We start from the raw sequence: 24,440 nt of genomic DNA, 5'->3' as shown, positions 1-24,440 counted from the left end.
GGCAGGGAACTTCACCCAGTGGCAGAACATATTGCTGCTTTTATGCCACACTTGTGGGGCGAGGGTGGCAGTCATTGGGCTGGATTTTCATTCAGGGGACATGATGGAGGCGGGACTACAACTTTCGGGGTTGTTGTCCCGCCTCCATCGCGATGTGGCCAATCCACGCGATTTTAACTTGATTGACCTTGTTGAGCCCGCCCAGCGGGCTCAGCAGGCCAATTAAGGGCCACCCGGCAACAGGTGACGTCACAGACTGAAATTTCATCTATCAAGAGGTATTGACAGATGAAATATCAGTGTTTGAAAGCTCTTTGAAGCTGTCAAACACTGACAGCCTTACTTCTAACATGAGTCCTTCTCCACAGACTCAGTTAGAAATCTCTCCTGCACAGAAAGCTGAAGGCTGTCACTTTTGACAGTTCGCAGCCATTCTGCTTTCTGTGCCGGTGAGATGAGGGACTCCCAAGACCTAAAGAAAGGAAGGCTATAAAGGTAAGAAAAGGTAATTTAAACTTCTTTAAACGCTTTAGACACACCAAACACACTTACCTTTGCACTCATGCACACATCACTCACCTGAACACCGACATCTCAACCCCTCCAAGTCCTTCAACCCGACGGCCCACCTCCTCTAACTTGGCGTGGTTTGGAGCCGTCGGGAATCCCACACTTCAACCTTAAAAATAGGGATTAGGCTAAAAACTGCCTGTTAACAGGCAGTTAATTGGCACTAATCCCCTTCCCGCCTCGGGGAGGCGGGTCCCAGTGCGGGGCGGGTACCCGCCTCCTTTGAAACTGGCATGGAGGCGGGTTGGGGGCGGGATGGTGTCAGGACCCCCGATTTCAGGATTTTAACCCCCCACACGCCTCCAATCCTGCCTCCACGGCCCAATGAAAATCCTGCCCATTAAGTACCAGGCTGACACCAAAGTGCAGTTTAAAACAGACAAATGGGACGGACTTCAGTTCCGTTGGAACGGACTTCACTTGGCCAGTGCTGGGACTAGAATCCTGGCGAATCGAATAACTAGGGCTGTAGAGAGGGCTTTAAACTAATTAGTGGGGGGGAGCTTTTAAGAGAGCGAAATATAAAAATGACAGTGGAGAAGGCAATAGAGCAAGGTAGCAGTGGGGGAATTAAAAACCAGAGCGTGTCAGGAAGGGACAGAATGTATGATGATAAAGGTAAAGTAGTAAAAGGGGTAAAAGCAGGAATAAATTGTCAGAAAACATATTTGAAAGTTCTTTATCTGAATGCACGCAGCATTCATAACAAAATAGACGAGTTGACGGTACAAATAACTACACATGGTTATGATCTGGTGGCCATTATGGAAACATGGCTGCAAGATGATCATGACTGGAAACTAAATATAAAAGGGTATTTGACAATTAGGAAGGACAGACAGGAAGGAAAGGGAGGTGGGGTTGCTATGTTAATCAAGGATGGAATCACTGCAATAGTCAGAAATGATATTGGGTCAAAGGATCAGGATACTGAAACAGTTTGGGTGGAGATAAGGAATAATAAGGGGAAAAAGTCACTAGTGGGCGTAGTCTATAGGCCTCCTAGCAGTTGCAACTCTGTTGGTCGGAGTATAAATCAAGAAATAGTTGGGGCTCGTAATAAGGGAACAGCTATAATCATGGGGGATTTTAACTTTCATATTGACTGGACTAATGAAATTGGGCATGGCAGCCTTGAGGAAGAGTTCATAGAGTGTATTAGGGACGGGTTCCTTGAGCAGCATGTAACTGAACCAACCAAGGGGCAGGCAATCTTAGATCTGGTCCAGTGTAATGAGACCGGATTAATAAAAAAATGTCCTAGTAAAGGATCCCCTTGGAATGAGTGACCATAATATGGTTGAATTCCAAATTCAGTTTGAGGGTGAGAGAGTTGGATCTCAAACCAGCGTACTGAGCTTAAATAAAGGAGACTATGAAGGTATGAGAGTAGAATTGACTAAAGTGGACTGGGAAAACAGATTAAAGTGTAAGATGGTACAAGAGCAGTGGTCTACATTCAAGGAGATATTTCACATCTTTCAAGAAAAATATATTCCACTGAGGAAAAAGGGGAGTAAAAGAAAAGACAGCCATCCGTGGCTTAGTAAAGTAATAAAGGATAGCATCCGACTGAAAACAAGGGCATATAAAGTAGCCAAATCTAGTGGGAGGATAGAAGATTGGGAAGCATTTAAAAGCCAGCAAAGAATAACTAAAAGATTAATTAAGAAAGGGAAGATAGATTATGAAAGTAAACTAGCAAAAAATATAAAAACAGATAGCAAGAGTTTCTACAGTTATATAAAAAGAAAAAGGGTGGCTAAAGTGAACGTTGGTCCCTTAGAGGATGAGACCGGGAAACTAGTGGTGGGGAACATGGAGATGGCAAAGACGCTGAACAAATATTTTGTATCAGTCTTTACAGTAGAGGACACTAAAAATATCCCAACACTGGACAAACAGGGGGCAATGGGGGGGGGGGGGGAGGAGCCAAACACAATTAAAATCACTAAGGAGGTGGTACTTGGTAAAATAATGGGACTTAAGGCGGATAAATCCCCCGGACCTGATGGCCTATATCCTAGGGTCTTGAGAGAAGTGGCGGTAGGGATTGTGGATGCATTAGTGATTATTTTCCAAAACTCCCTGGACTCAGGAAAGGTCCCGGCAGATTGGAAAACTGCTAATGTAACACCCTTATTTAAGAAGGGAAGTAGACAAAAAGCTGGAAACTATAGACCAGTTAGCCTAACATCTGTGGTTGGCAAAATGTTGGAGTCCATTATTAAGGAAACAGTAACAGAGCATTTGGATAAACATAATTTAATAGGACAGAGTCAGCATGGTTTTATGAAGGGGAAGTCATGTTTGACAAATTTGCTCGAATTCTTTGAGGACGTAACATACAGGGTGGATAAAGGGGAACCAGTGGATGTAGTGTATTTGGACTTCCAAAAGGCATTTGACAAGGTGCCACACAAAAGATTACTGATCACGATAAAAAATCACAGGATTGGGGGTAATATACTGGCATTGGTGGAAGATTGGCTATCTAACAGAAAACAAAGAGTTGGGATAAATGGTTCATTCTCGGGCTGGCAATCAGTAACTAGTGGTGTTCCGCAGGGGTCAGTGCTGGGACCCCAACTCTTTACAATCTATATTAATGATTTGGAGGAAGGGACCGAGTGCAACATATCCAAGTTTGCCGACGATACAAAGATGGGAGGGAAAGCAGTGAGTGAGGAGGACATAAAAAACCTGCAAAAGGACATAGACAGGCTAAGTGAGTGGGCAGGGATTTGGCAGATGGAATATAATATTGGAAAGTGTGAGGTTATGCACTTTGGCAGAAAAAAATCAAAGAGCAAGTTATTATCTAAATGGAGAGAAACTGCAAAGTGCTACAGTACAAAGGGATCTGGGGGTCCTGGTGCATGAAACACAAAAAGTTAGTATGCAGGTACAGCAGGTGATCAGAAAGGCCAATGGAATCTTGGCTTTTATTGCAAGGGGGATGGAGTATAAAAACAGGGAAGTCTTGCTGCAGTTATACAGGGTATTGGTGAGGCCACACCTGGAATACTGCGTGCAGTTTTGGTTTCCATATTTAAGAAAAGATATACTTGCTCTCGAGGCGGTTCAGAGAAGGTTCACTCGGTTGATTCCGGTGATGAGGGGGTTGACGTATGAGGAAAGGTTGAGTAGGTTGGGCCTCTACTCATTGGAGTTCAGAAGAATGAGAGGCGATCTTATCAAAACATATAAGATTGTGAGGGGGCTTGATCGGGTGGATGCGGTGAGGATGTTTCCACTGATGGGTGAGATTAGAACTAGGGGGCATAATCTTAGAATAAGGGGCTGCCCTTTCAAAACTGAGATGAGGAGAAACTTCTTCACTCAGAGGGTAGTAAATCTATGGAATTTGCTACCCCAGAGAGCTGTGGAAGCTGCAACATTAAATAGATTTAAAACGGAGATAGACAATTTCCTAGCAGATAAGGGAATTACGGGTTCCGGGGAGAGGGCAGGGGAGAGGGCAGGGAAGTGGACGTGAGTCTAGGTTCGGATGAGCCATGATCCTATTGAATGGCGGAGCAGGCCCGAGGGGCCGGATGGCCTACTCCTGCTCCTACTTCTTATGTTCTTAAATGTACTGCGTCAGATGCTTGGTAATGATGTGCCTCAGCTGCAGGGGGAAAGTGGCCAGTGCAAGCCCCCTACCAAAGGTTTACTTCACAAATAAGCTCTAACAACCCATTGTGCCAACCATTTACATTTTAATAATTGAAAAGCACTGTCCTATCAGACTACTCGTCAGGGTATTTTTAACAGAACTTTGGAGCAGGATCAGAGAAGAGTGAAGTAGGATATAAGGAGGCGCTCACAGAACTGAACTTGTTTTTAGTGGAGAAAAGATTTTGATGGGGGTTGGGGCGGTGAGGGCAAGGCATAACCTGATCTAGGTCTTTAAAATGCTGCAAGGCGTAAACAGTGCAAATTTAAGGAGGCGATTTAACACTACTCTGTGAGTACGGAACCAGAGGCCACAAGCCAGGATTTTTCACTCGAGTTACTCCAGCGCCCGGGTGTAATTCCAGGCGATCTGAGTGGGAAATTTTCAGGCACTATTTGTGCCGGCGCTTCGCTCATCCCTTGCCACTTTCAGGATTTTCCACCAGAAGTGGTGTCGGACGTACAATAGGTCCACCCCAACACGGGCAGGTGTATTGGAATTACATGGAAATGAGGGCAATATGTTATCTGATGTACGTCCCATCATTTGTGCTCTAGCCAGTGCGTTCTTAAAGAAAGAAAAGAAAGAACTTGTGTTTATATAGCGTCTTGCATGACCTCAGGACAACTCAAAGCGCTTTACAGCCAATAAAGTACTTTTGAAGTGTAGTCGCTGTTGCAATGTAGGAAACGCGGCAGCCAATTTGCCACAAGGTCCCACAAACAGCAATGAGATAATCGGCAGATTACCTGTTTTAGTGATGTTGATTGAGGGATAAATATTGGTCAGGGCACCGGGGAGCACTCCCCTGCTCCTCTTGGAAATAGTGCTGTGTGATCTTTTATGTCCACCTGAGAGAGCAGACGGGGCCTCGGTTTAACGCCTCATCTGAAAGACGGCACCTCCGACAGTGCAGCACTCCCTCAGCACTGCACTGGAGTGTCATTCAGGATTGCTATGAGGGCAGGGGAATTTCAAAATTAAATGGCCTACGCACTCAATTTCTAAAGCTAAGATGCTATTTTTAAATATTTTCCTCTGCGTGCAGCCCGAAGGCCGCTGTCCGTGTTACACTGCGCCAGGCACCCATGGCCATTTGCTGCCTGCTTCTGGGCAGAGGTCAGGATGTCCATCTGAATTATGCAAATAGCCTAACCCTAGAAAAGCCACCAGGGTCAGGAGTGAGGGTCAGGGTCAGCTTGGGGCGAGCAAAACCCACACCCGATCAATGTGCAATTCTGTCAAATTGTCTAAATGTAAGTATTCTTAAACAAGACTTTGAATTACAAGAGATCTTAACTTTAAGCGGTGGTAGCGGATCGGCTCCCCGTTATACACTCTGCCTGATTCTCCAAACCGCGTGGGTGTATAATGGGCGACCAGTCCACTACAGCCCGTCTTTTACCCCCACCGAAAGTTAAAATCAACCCATTTCATTTTTGCCACTGGATTGATGATTTTATTATACAAATTCCCAGGGAAACAATTGCGCAGGGAAATGGGTACAAATTTGCTAGATATTCACAGACGAGTCCACATATTTTTATCACATGGGTTAAACAATTATGCAGTTATGAGAGATTCACACAACACGACAGTTTGGAAATTTGGTCCATATCGGTCAATTCTACCAGACCCTGCTACTAGGTTAGTCAAATAAAAATGTAGGCCCATACAGGAGCAGAAGGCAACTTTACAATCCTTCTGACCTGCTCCAAAGTTTGAAAAATATCATATATTACTCCATCTCTATACTCATCAATCGCTTTCTCTGCCAAATATCTAGCTATTCCTTCTTCAATTTGACAACACTACCACTAGTGCCCCTTGCAAGTCTGTTCCACATGTTTAGCATGTCCTGTATAAAGTAGCTAAATATAAATTGTCTCTTCAACGTTCCTTCTCAGAGTTTGACTCTGGGCCTCCTCCCGTGTAAAATATGTGATTGTGTCAAACATATTGTTAGGGTTTAATTTATTCATACTCCTTCCAATTTTGCATAACTTAGTAAGATCTCCCTGAGCCATCTGTTCTCTGGTGTAAACATTCCCTGTCGGCTCTCCTTGTAGCTCAGAGCCTAATCCAAGGATCGGCCCTCTCCAAGGCTAGGGTATCTCCTCTGAGTATGGTAGAACTGTACACATTACTCTGGGTGGGAATGAACCAGCGCTTTGTACAAGCTGAAAAATCAACAACAACAACTTATATTTATGTAGCGCCTTTAACGTAATAAAACATTCCAAGGTGCTTCACAGGAGTGTTATCAAAAGAAATCTAACAAAACGTCAAAATATCCTTTGTATTTTAATCAGCTGGTTGTTTGACGTGAAAGGAAACCCATCACCATGCAGAAGATATTAACGGGGAGGCGGGAAGGGTGTGGGGGGGAGCCCGATAGAACCCGTCAATATTCTCCGTGGGTTGAGTTGTCAGAAGGCAAACTTCAACAGAACAAGAACAGAAACCCACTCTTCCACCTCTTTCCCTGTCTTCCTCCCGAAAGTGTAACTGAGATTGATGAAACCAGGGCCCCGATATGAACAGGGAGCCGGTGAGGGTGCAGCGAGGCTGTAATTGGACGAAGAACTCGGTAAGGTCGAGGACGTGGAGGCCCTGCTGGCCTGAATGGCAGGGCCTCATTTAAATAAATCACTGCAGACTCCCACCCGGCAGCCAGACGGATTGACTGCCTGGCCAGCAGACGCTAGCAGTGGGAGGCCGCAGCAGGAAACCCATGGTAATGTTCCCCGGCAGTCAGTAGGTTCGGGACCACGATCGCGCGGGGGGGGGGGGCGGGATTGAAGCTGGGGAGGCCGAAGGCATCCTTGTGAGGCCTGGCGGGAGCACTCCTGTACCTCCTGGTCGACAAGGAACTTAAAAACAGGCAGCAGACAGCGTGGGACTCACCCTGTGGTATGGTGGTATGGGGAGACCAAACGCAGATTGGGTGACCGCTTTGCGGAACACCTCCGTTCAGTCCGTAAGGGTGACCCCGAGCTTCCGGTCGCCTGTCACTTTAATTCACCGCTCCATTCCCACTCGGACCTCACCGTCCTTGGCCTCTTGTATTGTTCCACGGAAGCTCAACGTAAACTCGAGGAACAGCACCTTATCTTCCGATTAGGCAGTCTGCAGCCTTCCGGACTCAATATCGAGTTCAACAATTTCAGATCATAAGCTCGGCCCCCATTTCATTTTCTCTTGTTATTGTTCCACTCCTTTCCCCCCCCCTTTTCCTTTTGTTTCTCTCTCACACCTGGCAGCTATCTTTTGCCCTGCCAGTACACTTTACACCTAATCCCAGCCTATTACTATCTCGTCTAGCTTCTAATCTCTTTTACTTCTTTTGTTTCTTTTATTCTTTTGTCCGATCGCAGCCCTGCCTCCGATCTAGTTTCTTTTCTTTCCAGTTTTGAAGAAGGGTCCAACCCGAAACGTCAACTCAAATTTCTCTCCACGGATGTTGCCTGACCTGCTGAGTTTTTCCAGCATTTTCTGTTGTTATTTTGGTTAAACATAAGTTGCGCCGCCGCCGCCAATTACTTTTGCATGTTAAATCGGTCCCCGCCTGCGTTCAGCGGGAGCCTCGACCAGAACATGAATAAGATTATGGCAGCCGGGAAAGGGTCAGGTTGAGGTGGGATTGCTCGAGCCTGTCTGGGAGAGGTGGAGGGGTGGGGCGGGGAGTTAAATTCAAGGCCAGTGTTTCTGTTTGTAATCACTCCCCATCGGGAGACACCCACTTGCCTGCATCCAGAGAGATTGGATGCAGGTTGGCAAGAGCCAAAGCGGCAGGCTGGTAGAGGTCGCAACCCATCCTCCCTCTAACAGTTTCCCCTTTTCGCCACAAATCCATCTCACAGATTGGTCCTGGATCTGGCACGTGGGCTAAAGGATAAATGATAAGAAAGAGGACTTGGCCTCCTGTGGTCAAATAGTCTGCTGAGACCGCTTCACAAAATATGAAATCAGGTGGTAGCAGGTGCAGACAGATTTATAATGCACATAATAGAGGCAGATTGCCCAAGAACTCAATTACTCTTTTTTACAGTTATTTAAAATATAACATTGTAAAACAAATAATGACAATATACAAAATATAAAGACAAAAATGTTAAAATACCGTTGGGACAGAGCCACCAACGTAAAGAAAAATGAAGTACAGAGCGTCATCGGTGTTCAATAAATAATGATTTACTCATCTCTTAAAAGTCTGTGAACTCAGATAGAGAATCAACTGAGTAAGGTAAATCCCCATGCCACAGCTTGAAGAAAAGATGAATCATGATCTTGTTGAGTACCTCCAGGGTAAGAGGTCAATAGTTTGAGCTCATCCAATCGCTGAGAGCTCTGCTCTGAGGGTGCCATTCAGGTACTGGAGGTCATCCAGGAAGTGAACACCTGGACCCAACACCTGCAGAACTGAGTTGGGTCTGCTTAGAGAAATCCCAGAGCACGTGTTGCGTGGCTCTATAGTGCAAGACTTGTTATTTTGTGGAAAATCTAATCTTGTAATGCCCAAAGTGACCATAAGGGAGAGCTAATTACTTCCACATCAGTGCTGGAATTGCAGAATAAATGTTGCTGCCATTCAAGGCCAGTTTGAGAGCCTTGTTTTGTGTACCCATGTTTCATGTTTCCTGATAAGACCTAATTGGTATTTACCTTGTGTATCAACAGGCCAGCCTTTATCTGAGCCATCTGAGCACCAAATGATTTGATGACCCGCCATTTGGAGAATTCTAAGGACACTATTTATTTTGGCAGGAGATTTGTTTTTTATGAGCCGTGCACCATAAACAATCTCATCGAAACAGATTGCTTTCATTTGCAATATTATGATATTCTTGAAACTATGTAGACGTTATGCACCAAGCTGAACTTTGGATCGCCTGCAAATGGGCTGGTCTGTTGCTTTTAACAATTTATGTGTTTTTTTTTAATTGCCTGTCCCAAATGATTCACTAAGATATCCATTTAAGCTTTAAAAATCTTATACAGTTTTTGAGCTAAAACTGACAGGTTTCTACGGAACACTTGTAATTTGTGTCCGTGGGATAACATGTTAAACCGAGGCCCCGTCAACCTGTTCAGTTTGACATTGGCTTATTGAATGTTTGAATATTCAGTATACGGAACAGTAATTTCTAGATTACAATTTTCAAGTTGTATCATGTTTTAGGTGCTTTATAGACTGAGGTTTTCTTTGACTAGAAACTAGGCTCAGTGCTGCCTATAGCCCAGGTGCAATTAAAGGTATACTCTCCATCCAAATATTATTTATCTTGGGTTCCATTGCTTCTGATGAGGCCTCTGTCAGTCATTCCCAGCTGCCTTTAATATTGTTTGCCTTCTCCCTATCCTAAAGACTGACACCTCAAATTTGAAGTTTTTCTTCTCATAGCATTTAATATGATGTAATTGCACATGCATCCAGTAGAGGGCAGCTGGTTATGGAGTTAACGCTATCTTTCATTTGGTGAGCTGGGCCATAAAGAATCAGTAAGTGAGAGCAAGTGCTATTGGAAGCAGTGACCCGCACGCAAATAAACACAAGCAGAAATCTTGTAAAAGAAAGAGGTTTCTTTTCACGTCGCTTTGTACTCAGTTCCACACACACACCACTGTCCCCACCCCCACCCCACTCCCTTCCCTGCCCTGACTCATGCTGGGATGCGATTCCATGAGACCTTCTCAGAGGCATCACACACACGTTTAGTAGCACTCACTGACTGGTGATTAGAAACAAGTGCCCTGGCTGATTTTTCCCCTCTCTCGCCTGGGTTGTGGAGGCTAATTGCAGCAACCCTACTGCCACTTGACTGCAATCAGCTAACTCAGCACAACAACAACTTGCATTTATGTAGCTCTTTTAACATCCCAGACTGAAGTTAGAATCCGGGACAGTTCAGGTCTGTAAGGCTCAGTTCCACACTAGGTGGTGCCAACTGAACCATTTGCTAAGTTTATTTGGCAAAGCTGCTTTATAAAGGGAAATTGGAAATCAGGTTTTGGGTTGGAAAATTCTTCATAACTGGATTGTAACATGAGCGTGACTTCATACATGCCTACCTAAAACAAAAAAGCAGAAAAAAAGCTGAGTACTGTAATAGCTTCAAAAAAGCTGACAACTCAAAATTCTCCTGAACATAAGCCAATGACATGTGTAAACAGATAATTACACTGAAACTGCAGTGGGATGCAGGCTTGTAACTTAAAGTTTTAGCCATACCCAACATCCCTTCACATATTGGAGGAAAACAAACATAAACCTGCAAAGGCATAAAGGGGGTACAATTGTCGAAGGCACTAGATTTATTTTCTAGGGGGTCCAAGAGTTTCTCCCTTCCCAGAAAATTTTAATTGTTGACACACTATTTGGTGCACATGCCAGCATTTTGGAGTCTGTGATGGATCAATTGATCTTTACAGTCTCCCCGTGGACCCCGCTCTGCAATCCTCCAGTGTAGGAATGTTATTCTTATAAGCGAATAATTAATAAGTAAAGAACATTTTAACAAAAATAGACATTTAAAATTATTTTTAATAAATTAGAAAGGTAATACAAATTTAATCAAGCAACTAAGGCCTAGAAATTCAGTTGGTAGCACCAGCTGCTAGCGCCTTAAGAGGGCGATAAGTGGGGCGCGAAGTGGCTAGCGCCCAGGCGCGGCGCGATCTGCGCCTCTCGCGAACTTGAGTGAAGATTTAGTGGTGGCGCAAAACCGCAACGCCCGCTCAGCTGCGTGCGCAGATCCTGACGTCATTTCATGGTGCAACGCCCTTGGTGCGCCCCAAACCGGAACTTCAGTGGCGCCCCCCTTTCCGCCTGGCGCTCGCAGCGACTGGTTGAGTGGGACAGTTCCCAGTCACTGGGGCTGGGGGGCCACTATTTAAAGGGGACTCTTCCTGCATTCTTTGTGGTAGCCATTTTTGGACCACTCCTTCTGTGTGAGAGAGAGAGAGATTTGCAGAGAGACAAAGGGAGAGAGCTTTCTGCTTTGACTCAGCGCTCGCACAGGTACTTCTGGCTTCAGCCCAGAGCTTTGCAGTTGGATTGATTTTTCAGTGCCATAGCCTTGAGTGGCCACATATAATGGGGGCTGCAATGGGTGGAAACGTTGGGTTTCTCCATTGCATTGAGAGGGCTCAGAGACGCCTAGAGAGAGTGCCAATCATGGCCAGACGGAGGCGGGCCAACAGGCGTGGGCACAGGAGGCCTTACCCTCCCAGGATATACCGCCAGCACTTCTCCTACCTCAACATGTCTGAGGAGCAGTGCATTCGGAGGCTTCGATTCAGAAGGGAGGTGGTCACTGAGATCTGCCACCTGCTTCAAAGAGATCTGCAGCCTCAGCTGAGGAGCAGGACGTCTCTGTCGGTGGCAGTGAAGGTGACAGTGGCTCTCAACTTCTATGTCACCGGCTCCTTCCAATCCGCTACTGGGGACATTGCCAATGTCTCCCAGTTCACGGTGCATTGCTGCATCCGCCAGGTCACGAATGCCCTCTTCAAAAGGAGACGTCAGTACATTTCCTTCCCCATGACCCTGGACAAACAGCAAGAGCGTGCAATGGGATTTGGAAGAATAGTGGGCTTCCCCATGGTCCAGGGCGCCATTGACTGCATGCATGTGGCTTTGCGGGCGCCTCTAGAGAATGCCGAGGATTACCACAACCAGAAGGGGTTCCACTCGTTGAACGTGCAGTTGGTGTGTGACCACAGGCAGCTGATACTAGCTGTCAATGCCCGCTTTCCAGGCAGCAGCCACGACGCCTTCATCCTGTGCCAGACTTCTGTGGCAGACATTTTTGAAGGCCCGGCTCACCCAGGAGGCTGGCTTCTCGGGGACAAGGGCTATCCTTTGTGCACCTGGCTGATGACCCTGCTCCATGCGCCCACCACCCCTGCTGAAGAGCGATACAATGACAGCCATCAAGCGACCAGGAACATCATTGAGCACACAATCGGCATGCTAAAGCAACGGTTCCGCTGTCTGGACCATTCCGGGGGAGTCCTACAGTACTCGCCTGAGCGAGTCTCCCATTTCGTTGTAGTGTGCTGCATGCTGCACAACCTCGCTATCCTCAGGACTCAGCCACTGCCAGCAGACATTGGAGGACCACCAGAGGAGGAGCACCAAGACGGGAGGGAGGCACGAAGTGCAAGGGCCATCCGTCAGCAGCTTATTGCAAGTCGGTTCTAGGTCCCCTCTCAGGGAATGGCTTGTGCCATTGAAAGAACATGAATGGACCCGCTCCGCAACCCCTGAGCCAGTCAAGGCAACAAATAGTTCAAAGTGCAAACATGCACAATCTGAATAAAGACAATTATTTATTTAACAAACTCTGTGCCCTTCCCGCATGACAAACAAATACAGAGAAACCCCCAAAAAAACAGTCAGACACATAACTGGCTCTCACAATCTGGAGACAATGAACAAAAGAGTTAAACAAAAATGACCATGATCCTCGGCCTTCACAAAAAAGAAACACAACATTTTGCCACACCTCCTACTTTTTGTACTGCGAGGGTGATCTGCCTCGCTTGCGAGATTGGCCCCTTCCCGCCCTGCAGCTCCTCCGCAATGGGACCCCAGTGGCTGCAGCAAGGCTGGGGGAAGGCTGCTGAGGGTCAGATTGTGAGTCGGCAGATGCCCTTGGGGGACGGCCTGGACCAGCTCTGGGCCTGGAGGGCCCGGCTGCTGACTGCTCCAACTCTGCTTGGGCGGCAGCAGTCTGTCCTACGGGTGGTGGCAGCTGCAGTGGAGGAGTGACAGTGTTGGCAGCAGGAATGCTGCCAACCTGACAGAGCACAGGCACTCCCTGGTCAGACGAGACACTGGTTCTCGCACGGGGCAGCACTGAAGCATGCGCAGCAATCTGCTGAAGCACAGACTGCTGGCCTGCTGTGGCGCGGCGAGGGCCCCGGCTAATCCTGGCCGATCCAGCGAGGGTGGCAGCAGTTAGTGCTCGCGTGGCCCTGATCTGTGTCTGCATCAGACCAGCCAGTGACTTCATGGCACGACTAAGCACTTGGCCGGAAGCCGCGTGTGCTGCACCGAAGTCCTGCAGACTCCTTGCCTGTGCTGCCCCGAATTCCTGTACACTCCTTGCCAGTGACTCTATGGAGTCAGGCATCCTTGCCACTGCAGCCATGAGCTCAGTGTGCCTGCGCTCCGCCTGGGTGCCCATTTCACCAAGGAGCCGCACCTCCTCTGCGCTCACTGTAGCAGGACTGGAGGCCACACTCACCCTCCGGGGAGAAGGCCACCGAGCTTCCCTACCCCACCCCGCATTGCTGCAGCCCGCTGGGCCCCGGAGCTTCACCCCCCTCAGACCCTTTCCCCTCTGCTCCCCTCCAGGGAAGACATGTTCCCATCATGGCCATGGGCTGCCTCGGCTGAGGGTGGCACTGATGTTCTGGCTTCCTCTTCCTCCTCCTCGCCTTCCGATTCACTCACAGTGCCAGCTTGAGGGCCCGCCTCCTCACCTGGCGAATCAGCATCTGAAAGCAGGGAGGTACAAGAGTTGCTTTAGCGTGAGGACAGGGCGGCAGCGAGGGAGGCATGAGTGCTGCAATGCACTGCATTGGTTCGATAGTGGCAAAGGATGCTGGTGTGAGGCACAAGTGGAAAGAGAGAGGTCAAAAAGGTGATGACCTTACCATTGCTGTCCAGAACGGGGTCGGCATCTCCAGTAGCGACGGGGCCAATCAGCCAGCCTGCCATAATCCGTTCCACTCGCTGCTCCAGATCGCTGAGGTCTTTAAGTTCAGGACGGCCTCCCCCGGTCCGTTGCTGCTGCCTCCTATTGTGGGCCAGCTTGCCCTGCAAGAGAAAGGACGGGCTCTGAGTACAGTGTGAAGCCCTGATCTTGCCTGCACTGCCTCCCATGGTGGAATAGCCCTGACAGTGTGAAGCCCTGATCTTACCTGCACTGCCTCCCATGGTGGAATAGCCCTGACAGTGTGAAGCCCTGATCTTGCCTGCACTGCCTCCCATGATGGAATAGCCCTGACAGTGTGAAGCACTGATCTTGCCTGCATTGCCTCCCATGGCCGAATAGTCCTGACAGTGTGAAGCCCTGATCTTGCCTGCACTGCCTCCCATGGTCGAATAGCCCTGACAGTGTGTAAAGTGCTGAATGTGCATGTGATTTTCATGAGAGTCCCATAGGTGTTGGATGAGGGCTGGGCATTGGGGCTTTCAGGACCCTTTGGCCATAAAGTGAGGTGCACATGCAGGGATGAAGAGAATACTGGAAAGGGTACTCACCCTGACAACCCAAGTGAGGTCGTTGAACTTCTTCCTGTATTGCGTTGGTGTCCTAGGGACCATGCTGCTGGAGGTCACTCTGTGTGCCACCTCCCTCCAAGCTTTTGTATATTCGCTGGACAACAGCCTCCTGCCACTGTCAGGAAAGAGGATAGGTCGCCTGCGCTCCACTGCGCCAACCAGAACCTTCAGGGCCCCCTCATTGAAGCGCTGCGCTCGCTCCCTGGCCTTCTCCATGGTTGTAGGCATAACGATGTCGCAGCAGGTCTGTCCAGGCCCAGAATCAGGGCTCCAATGTGCAGGGCGTGACTGCAAGCCAAATCGACCCTCCCCCTTTAAGAGGTGACCGGTGCCAGTGTGTCTGCCTGCAATCGCTAACTCGCCGCACCTGCGCTGCGCCCGCCCTCGGTGGTAGCACCTCTGCTCGCCGGCTTAGCGCCTTAGGATAGTTGTGCACCGCCTGCTTTAGCGCAGCAGCAACCTCTTGGGGCGATGCAACTCAATTTCGGTGAAGGTGGCGCTAAGTTGCGCCGGGCGCTAAATTTAGTGCACGCTCGACTGTAGCACCCCAAACGTGGCGATACTGAATTTCTAGGCCTAAATGTTTTCTAAAATAAAATAAACCTAAAAGTAAAAAAAAAACAAATCACTTACCAGTATCAGTTTGACTCAATGGTAGCAGTCTTATCTCTGTGTTACTACAAAGCCAAATTGAGTCAGAAGGCCATGGGTTCAAGCCCCACTCTGGGATTTGTGCCACATAATATAGACTGTCACTGTATTGCAGTACTGAGGAAGTACTGCACTGGAGGAGATGCCAACTTTCGGATGAGACATCAAACCAAGGCTCTTTTTCTCTCTCAGATGGCTTAGACTCTTAGAAGATCCCACAGCACTATTTGAAGAGCAGCAAGTACTCGTGCTGTCCTGGCCAACGTACTTCCCATGACCAACACCACCAAAAAACAATCAGATTATATGGTCATTCAAGTGATTGTTGTTTTTGCCTATATAATAGTAACTATACTTCAAGAGTAACTGACTGAATGGGCGAAAATACAGTATAAATGCTAGCTCTTTCTTTATCCGAAGTATAAGCAGCCTATGCGTATGATATATTTCTTTTTCAGATATCGAAATATTTGTTGACATTTTCTAAAAATACATTAATTAAAGGTTAGGTATAAAGAAACTTTTAAAGTCCTGCTGTTTTATGCAATATTTTAGTTACAATTTGCACTTGTCGTAATTAATTGTTGGGAAAAATATAAAAAATTATTTGCTTAAGTGTTTCTACCTGAAAGGAATGGGTGGATGGAGTATGTACATAGGCTGGAGGATTCTCCCTCCTTGGGCTCGACACGCAGGAAGAGGTTGTGTCTGGTAGGGAGAGGAACATCTCTCTCCAGCTGGGAACTACTCCAAGGGCAGGAGGAGGCCTGGTGCAGGTGCTGCTCGAGTCTCCCTTGGAGGATAAGCAGGGATCGACCTGCCCCTTTCTACTAGTGCTTGCAGAAGGCTTTCTGCCCTAGTCCTCAGTCATCAGTTGACACTGGAGTAACGGAGAGCCCTGTCAGATACACCTTCTGTCACAACTCGAAGCTGTGGTTCCCACACCATGAACATTTGAGGATTCCTGAAGACCTGGCTCAGTTGGCAGCACTCTCACCTCTGAGTAAGAGACTTGAGCACAAAATCTAGGCTGACACTCCAGTGCAGTACTGAGGGAGTGCTACACTGTTGGAGGTGCCGTCTTTCAGATGAGACATTAAATCGAGACCCCGTCTGCCCTCTCAGGTGGACTTAAAAGATCCCATGGCACTATTTGAAGAAGAACAGGGGAGTCCTCCCCAGTGTCCTGGCCGATATTTATTCCTCAACCAACACCTAAAAAAACAGATTATCTGGTCATTACATAGAACTACAAAGAATGTACAGCAGAGAAACAGGTCATTTGTCCCAACTGGTCCATGCAGTGTTTATGCTCCACACGAGTCTCCTCCCACCCCTCTTCCAACCCTATCAGCGTAACCGTCTATTCCTTTCTCCCTCGTGTTTATCTAGCTTCCCCTTAATCACATAATCACGTTGCTGTTTGTGGGAACTTGCTGTGTGCTAACTGACTGCCGCGTTTACAATAGTGACAACACTTCAAAAATACTTCATTGGCCGTAAATCGCTTTGGGACGTCATGAGGTCATGAAAGGCGCCATATAAATGCAAGTCTTTCTTTCTTCCATAGCTGCCTTGGCTTTTCTCACTGCCTTGGCATTGACCTCCGACTCCCGACGGCTGGGTCAGGCACTAAGCATGACAGTCACATGTGCAACTTGTACATTGGTTTAAAGTACACAAATTCTACATTAAGTTTTTTGTGTTGGGTCAACACGTTTATTCCATTGGAAATGAAGGATAATAGCAAGCATTAATAAAAATGTTCCTTCTTAAACCATGCTGTAGCATCCTAATGTTTCACCAATGTGTGTACGGTATTTACAAGTCACAAGTTTTACTACTGATTACAATTAAGATTTTAAGCTATAAAAACGATCTCACTAAGCCCACACAAACAACACATTTGCCAAGATCCCAGAGCTGTATCTCACTGGCTCGCAACAGTTACAAAATGATTTTCCTTGTGCTTTTCATTTAACTTGCAGCTTTCTCTTAGGTCACAAAAGCTGATAAAGTCCACCTAAGCAGAACAGCAGTTTGACTTTTAAGTTGAACACCACCTCCACCCCATCCCTACCCCCACCTCCCCCCCCCCCCGCTGCCTTATCTACCGCTAGGCCGCAAAGCAAATCGAATCCTCATCCTCACTTTTATCTGTTCTGCCAAGTATGGGAGCCACCTCAGGAGACCTCAGTGCATGGTATTAAACTGAGCTGCAGTGGGTGACGAGGCAGCTCCCTGGAGTGTGAGAACCTGGAAGCTTCGGTTGGAGATAGCTCTCCGACCTGCCCCAGCACTGATTTTGAAGCAGAAGAATAGGCAACACAGGGCACCAGGTCCAACCACTGGCTTCCTGTGCAAAATGCGGATGTTTTTGCACATATGCATCACTCCGCACTAACTTCAACATATGGTTTAACGAGTTGACCATTCCATAACACTGAATAATGTCACGTTGGATTGCACAGGCTGAAGTGTGAGCAAGCCTGTGGCTGTACAAATTATGTGTGAAACAGATGTTGCTGCAATTTTCTTTACCCCACATCATTCCTGTTTTCCAGATGCTTACGATCCCAGCAAAGTTGAGACTGTGTGAAAAGAAGGGAGATGACAAGAGCGAAGCAATTTCAAGAAAATGTTAGGATTTTACACTGTGATCTGGTTCACAAAACTGCCTTTCATCAAATGCAAACTTCTGGACTGCCTTCTGCACACATTGTTTATATATTAATAAATGCATTGACAAAATGCTGTATCACTGCCAGGAAGAAATTAGTCAGGCACAGAAACCACTGTTAACCATCTCGTGTCTGAAGAGACTGTACTCTTCAACAAAGATTGCAGCTTTCTACGTCTGGTAGCCACAACCCAGTTCCTGGTGCACATGGGCATACAGCACAAAACCACCCCTAATTTGGCACTGAATTGCCATCTCACTCAGTCCACAGGATGGTTGGTGCAGGAAGTGATAAAATGTCACATTGGTGCAGTATGGGGTGTTCTTCTGAAGTTGAGATTGAGGCAGAGTAAAGGCATCCAAATGCACAATGCCTGACCTAGGAATGCTTGATGCTAACACTGGACCCCTGAAATTAGGACGTGCTCCTTCCCCTAGAGCTAATATCGCTCACTTGATCAGCACAGAATTCACTAAAAAAGAAAAATCAAGCCTTCCGCATTGAGCTTCCACTAACTGGATTTGATATTTAAAAAAATGGCAATATTACTCACATATAATGTGCTGTATAGAATTTGTTTCTCTGTATTAGAGGTATTTGTAAGTATACAGTTTTACATCTTAGTTACGTGAAAGTGTTTTGTGGAAAACAGATGTTTTCAAATTATGGAATCCCCTAAGCCTAGACTTTCCAATATTGGCGCAATTTAGAGTGGAATGGTTGTTGGTGAGTTTTAGACAGACTCGAATAGAAGTGTGTTGTTTGCGCACAATTTTACAAGATTAACTCATTTGCATAGCGTCAGGTGCAAATCTGGACAGGTGCAGGCAGGGAGCGCACTAGCGATGGGAGCAAAAAAATAGTGCGTAAGTGAAATTTGAAGGGATGTGTCAGAATGCGGGGGCTAAAATTCAGAAAACCTTTCGCAACATTGGGTCTGCTATCCCAGCTTCCTTGAAGAGAGAAGCCTCCTCATGCACTAATTGTCGACCAAAGCAAGAACTGCCACTTGTCAGCAGATGTGGGTTCTAGGGCCCCAGTGGGTGGGCACAAATTATCACTGTGCACCCAAGCCTGCATGGCATCCCTCTGTGGGTCCTCCTCTTCTTCCAAATACTACAGATGGGAGGTGGGGACGGTCCCATTAAGGGAAACCCATTGATACCAGTAAAAAAGTGAACAATTGGCACAAAGACTCCAGAGAGATGAAGTGCCTGCAAGACAAAAAACAAAAGAAAATGAGCATAAATGGGCAAAAAAACTAGTGAAATCTCGCAGATTGAATTTATTTACCCAGGCCTTTAAAGATCAGTTGATTCCTTTAGCAATGCTGGATGGCCATTTCACACAGGCATCCTTTAGAATCAGTGTTCTGCCCACCTGAATGTTGGGAAGTGCCTTGCAGGATGGACAACCACCACCCCCCCCCCCCCCAACCGCCATGAATATTTCAATGAAATGCCCACCTATTCGAGGCAGGAGTTCCAAAGCTCCTGATCCCCCACTCCCCAGAAGTGGCACCATGAGGGAACAGGTGTGGAGTTGCAGCTAGACAGAGCTCCCACCTATTCTCCACGACTGGACGCCCATTTCAAGTCACTACTACACGAGGCCGGCAGCAGAAAATCGAGGCTAATTCCTACCTTACAGGGCAATGCCAACTTTACTGAGATTTACGCAGTATGATGCGTTCTTCAAATTAATATTAATATGACATTGGTAGAAGAATATTTTGTATGCCTGCTCAGTTTTCAATGCGTATTTTTTTTATTAGACATTGATTTAAGTATTTCTGACCTAAATTAATTGTGTGTCTGCTATGGATTTAATAATGCACCCTGAAGTTTAAAAATAATCATTTTGTAGATACAATTTTCAACAGAAAACCTTCTAGAGATGGATGATTCTGTGCAAATTACATCCACAGCCAATACCATCCAGTGCCATTACACTGCAGAAATTGTACATCTATCGACCTGCCTTTCGTTTTTGTTTTGGAAAATGGTGGACAAGCCACAAGCAGATGGGGAAAGTAATCATTACTCAGATCATCAAATCCATCAGCACTTTTTGCTCCCTTTCTTGGAGTTGTTTAGATCTGAGATAGCTGAGAACTGTTATAAATTCACATAACAACAACAACTCGCAATAACATAGCGCCTCTAATGTAGAAAAACGTCCCAATGCGCTGTATTGATTTTTAAACAGAAGTGGAATGTAACCATTTAATTGCTTGTTGGTGCCTTTCTGACTGACTATATACTAATTAAGAAATGGGCTCAAAGAGAATTGCTGTAAATAAAATGTTATGTATATTTATTTTTAACCTATACAGTATTAGAATGGAAGTAACGGCAAGATTATCAGCGACCTTGCTATTTGGAATCTTGATTAACACAGAGAACCAGTAGCAGCAGGCTAATATTATACGGTTACTGACTGTTAAACTATGTGGAGATTGAGGTTATTGTGGGTGGGATTTCTTTCCTTCTCATAGCAACTAAGAAAAAAAGTTCCTTCCCTGTGCCTCCAAGGACCAGGAATTGTTAAGGTAAGGATCTTTTGCAGCATGCGTGTTGCATGAAGGCCCACCACCATCTTCTCAGGGTAATGAGGGATGGCAATAAATGCTGGCCTTGCCAGCGATGCCCACATCCTGAGAATGAATAAAAAGAATATGAAAGTCTAATCTACATGAGTGTCAATAATTTCTGTCTAATATGCCCTGTGTTTGCACATAGTTTACGTACCAGGTGGCAGACTGGATTTCATAAAAGATGCCAAGGTAATGTGTGCAAAGTAAATTGTATAATTAGTACATGTTCTGGATGCTTTTACCTAATCCTGTTGTTTTCAATGGAAAAGCACAAATGGCCAGTGTTTACATTCAGATTGAACGCCACAAAGTAAATATAGACACCTGCGATTGAATATTTGGCAGTCAGGTTTCTGGCCCACTGTTTATTGGTTGATGGCAGGATGTGAGGCTGGCTTTTATGTTGCCATGTTTAGGGTAAAAATGACACTATTCTAAGTTCGAGCATATCATACCAATTACTAAATGCTACTAACTCTAACGCAGCACACGTGTTTCCTACAGACAACATATTCATTATTTTTCTAACATTTAAACACATGTGAAAAAAGATAAGCTATATTCTATGACATTGTGTTTAAACTTTTAAATGCTAGTCCAGCTTGGGCTCAGTTTTCATTCTGAGCACATGGGACACAAGGTATTCAAACGTTAATGAAAATTAACAGCAAGACAAGTAGGCTTACAGCTGACTTAATATATAGAGATAAATTGTATAGTTTAATGCATATCTATGTATATAGTATGTATATGGGCAGCAAATAAAGTGACTGAGAATGAGTTGAATAATGTGTGGCTTTAGCAAGAATTCCAAAATAAAAGTTGATGCAGAGCCTTCTATTTTGATTGGTTATCTCAAATCTTACATGCAGTCACTTTCAGTGGAACCCAGGAGTGAAGCTGTAGTTGGATCCAGATAATTATTATTTACACAGAAAAGCTTTGGATGTAAATTTAATGTGTTGGGTTCCAATTCATCAAAGGGCAGTGTTGTCACTAGCTGTATTTTAGTCCATTGGTACTAATCCACTTTAGGAAGCATTGCAATTAAGCCAATGCAATTTAAATTTGGTGCATTATGTTTCTTGGTGTTACTCTTAATTCACCATCTCAAATTGCTCCCACCGTTACCACACTGATGGACCTGTAGCCAAATCACCCTCATGTTATTTAGCTCAAAATGCTTTCCAGACACATTCCAATTATAAAGTGATAAAATCCATAATTGTATTACAGCATTTTTTTTAATAATTAGAGTGGACAAAATATGAACATTTCCACATTTTACTAAAGTCCTAGCGACAACACTGACAAATGAATCACTGATTTCTGCAGAAAGCCAAATTGTGACATTAATGCCAAATACAATGTAGGAGAGAGACTGGAAGCTTCTGTCTCATAGGAATGTCTTTCGATGGTTAACCCTCTACTGTTGTCAAAGGCATTCACCTGAATACAATACACAGCGTGGATCAAAAAAGTGAGGTAGACTGTTGTCCACTAACATTGGTTTTTGTGATATTACAACAGCAACAACAACAACTTGTGAATATATAGTGCCTTTAACATAGTAAACCGTCCCAAGGCGCTTCACAGGCGTGTTATAAGACAAAAAATTTGACACCGAGCCACATAAAGAGAAATTAGGGCAGATGACTAAAAGCTTGGTCAAAGAGGTAGGTTTTAAGGAGTGTCTTAAAGGAGGAAAGAGAGGTAGCGAGGCAGAGAGGTTTAGGCAGGGAATTCCAGTGCTTAGGGCCTAGGCAACAGGAGGCACGGCCACCAATGTTTGAGCGATTATAATCAGGGATGCTCAAGAAGGCAGAATTAGAGGAGGGCAGATATGTTGGGGGGGGGGTGGGGGGGGAGGTGGTTGTGGGGCTGGAGGAGATTACAGAGATAGGGAGGGGCGAGGCCATAGAGGGATTTGAAAACAAGGATGAGAATTTTGAAATTGAGGCGTTGCTTTACCGGGAGACAATGTAGGTCAGCGAGCACAAGGGTGATGGGTGAATGGGACTTGGTGCGAGTTAGGACACGGGCAGCCGAGTTTTGGATGACCTCAAGTTTACGTAGGGTAGAATGTGGGAGGCCAGCCAGGAGTGCGTTGGAATAGTCATTTCCATGACCAGGTTAAAACTCTATATGAATGTTTTGTCCCTTCCTCTGTGGAGACAATGTTAATGTCAGTAGACTAACAATCAGAGGTGATTGAAATGCAGCCCTTTTCTTCTGTCTAGACACAGAGGATGGGGATGAATTTGCATTTCAGTGACTCAGAAAAACACCCAAATGCCACGTATCTTAAAAGCTGTTCTATTATTTTTGAAAACAAAAGCTGTTCTATTATTTTTAAACATAAGTATGTATTTGTATAGAACCCAAGAGGGCGTGGAGTCAAATAAAAGGGAATTCATTTGTTTTCCCTTGAGGCTTGCCATTAACTTCTATTTATCAACTCAATGTAAATACTAATTCACAGACTGTCTTGTATGTTCACCAGTGTATATTATTCCAGTTTATCTCTGAATAAAATATATGCATGAAACTACTTTTAAATATTACTCTATTTGTATGATTTTTCTTTGCCCTCCAATTTCTTCCATTTTTCTCGCTTGCCACCACACATCCTCCTCCGACCATGGGAGAGGTTCAGTAGCTGATTCCCAGGCTTGGAATTGTAAGTTTGAATCCTGGCAGGGTTCACTCAGCCTTCCATTCTTCTCAAGTGGATAAAATGAGTGCCATGTCTGAGGATGTGAGGAGAAAACAGGAGACCGCAGGGACCTTCCGCTGTCGGTGCCATGTCCTTGGGGCTTAAGATCTTGGCATTGTGGGTGGGGATGATTTGAATCAAACTTCAACCAACAACAACAACTCACATTTATATAGCACCTTTAATATAGCAAACCGTCCCAAATCGCTTCACAGGAGCGTTATCAGACAACATTTGACACCGAGCCACATAAGGAGCTATTAGGACAGGTGACCAAAAGCTTGGTCAAAGAGGTAGGTTTTAAGGAGTGACTTAAAAGATGAAAGCGGAGAGGTTTAGGGAGGGAATTCCAGAACTTAGGGCCTAAATGGCTGAAGGCACGACCGAGAGCTGAAGTGAAGTCCTACCCGAGGCCTGAGAGGTGAACTCTTGATCACAGCTCCGTGCCGAGGATCTCACAAAACAGTGACACCCTCAGGTGCTCAAACAGGCAACCTAAAATGAAGAATTCAGATACAAGGCCATCACACTCAATTATTTGGCTAGTGTTTGCAGTCTAAATGCAGAGGTTCAGCTACCCTGTGCATAGTATAAGCCCAAGTAGAAAGATGCAGATCTCACCGGTGCAACCTGGGCACCAAAAGCGTAGCTCAAACATACCAGCAGAGTGCATGAAAATACTGTAATAAAGATCCTCAAAGAGGTGAGACTGATTGCTTCCTTTGGACAGCTTTGCTTTCCATCTGATTTTCCAATGGGAGACACTCGCCACAAAGTGGAACCCTTTTTCATTCAGCAGCGCTGCCAGATTACGAAACACAGTACGATGGCTCAGTTACACTGCAGTTTTTGTGCCAATGTGGCAATTTGCATGTTGCATCAACACAAAACTTGTAGTGCAGTTGGACCACCAGGGAACTTTGAAACTATTTGATGTTCACAAAGAACTGACTGATCCATTGGCTCTTCACTAATATAAAAAATTTCACCAGCAATCTGGTGGCACGTCGCCTGACCAAAGAGTGATGTGAAACTGCAATACAACTCAGTGAGGTCAGCCTGCGTCACTGTAGAAAGAAAATAACCTTTCATTTATATAGCACCTTTCACAACCTTAGGATGTCCCATAGCACTTCACAGCCAATGAAGTACTTTTGAAGTGTAGTCACTAGTGAAATCGGCAGATAATTTGCACACAGCAAGCTCCCACAGCAATAAGTTAATGGCCAAATTATCCATTTTAATGATAT

The 24,440-nt window shown here is 45.7% G+C and overlaps 1 protein-coding gene across 3 annotated transcripts in view; it reads left to right on the top strand.

Annotated features, from left to right (window-relative positions):
• jcada (junctional cadherin 5 associated a) overlaps window positions 1-23,038 on the top strand; it is a 280,161-nt gene extending 257,123 nt beyond the window's left edge. For 2 of the 3 annotated variants that reach the window (XM_085987671.1, XM_085987672.1), the window contains exon 5: window positions 8,930-10,807. In XM_085987671.1, the coding sequence (XP_085843797.1) occupies window positions 8,930-8,970 (41 nt within the window). In that variant the 3' untranslated portion in view covers window positions 8,971-10,807. Of the gene's footprint in view, window positions 1-8,929; window positions 10,808-17,761 lie in introns of those variants that run through there. The other variant, XM_085987674.1, reaches the window with a different exon arrangement.
• The last annotated feature ends 1,402 nt before the right edge of the window (window positions 23,039-24,440 follow it).

Source organism: Somniosus microcephalus, chromosome 5, assembly GCF_052327205.1.
Source record: "Somniosus microcephalus isolate GS21.2 chromosome 5, FLI_Smic_1.0, whole genome shotgun sequence".
NCBI lineage: Eukaryota > Metazoa > Chordata > Chondrichthyes > Squaliformes > Somniosidae > Somniosus > Somniosus microcephalus.
The sequence above is the reverse complement of the archived record's forward strand: the minus strand, read 5'-3'. Positions and strand labels throughout refer to the sequence as shown.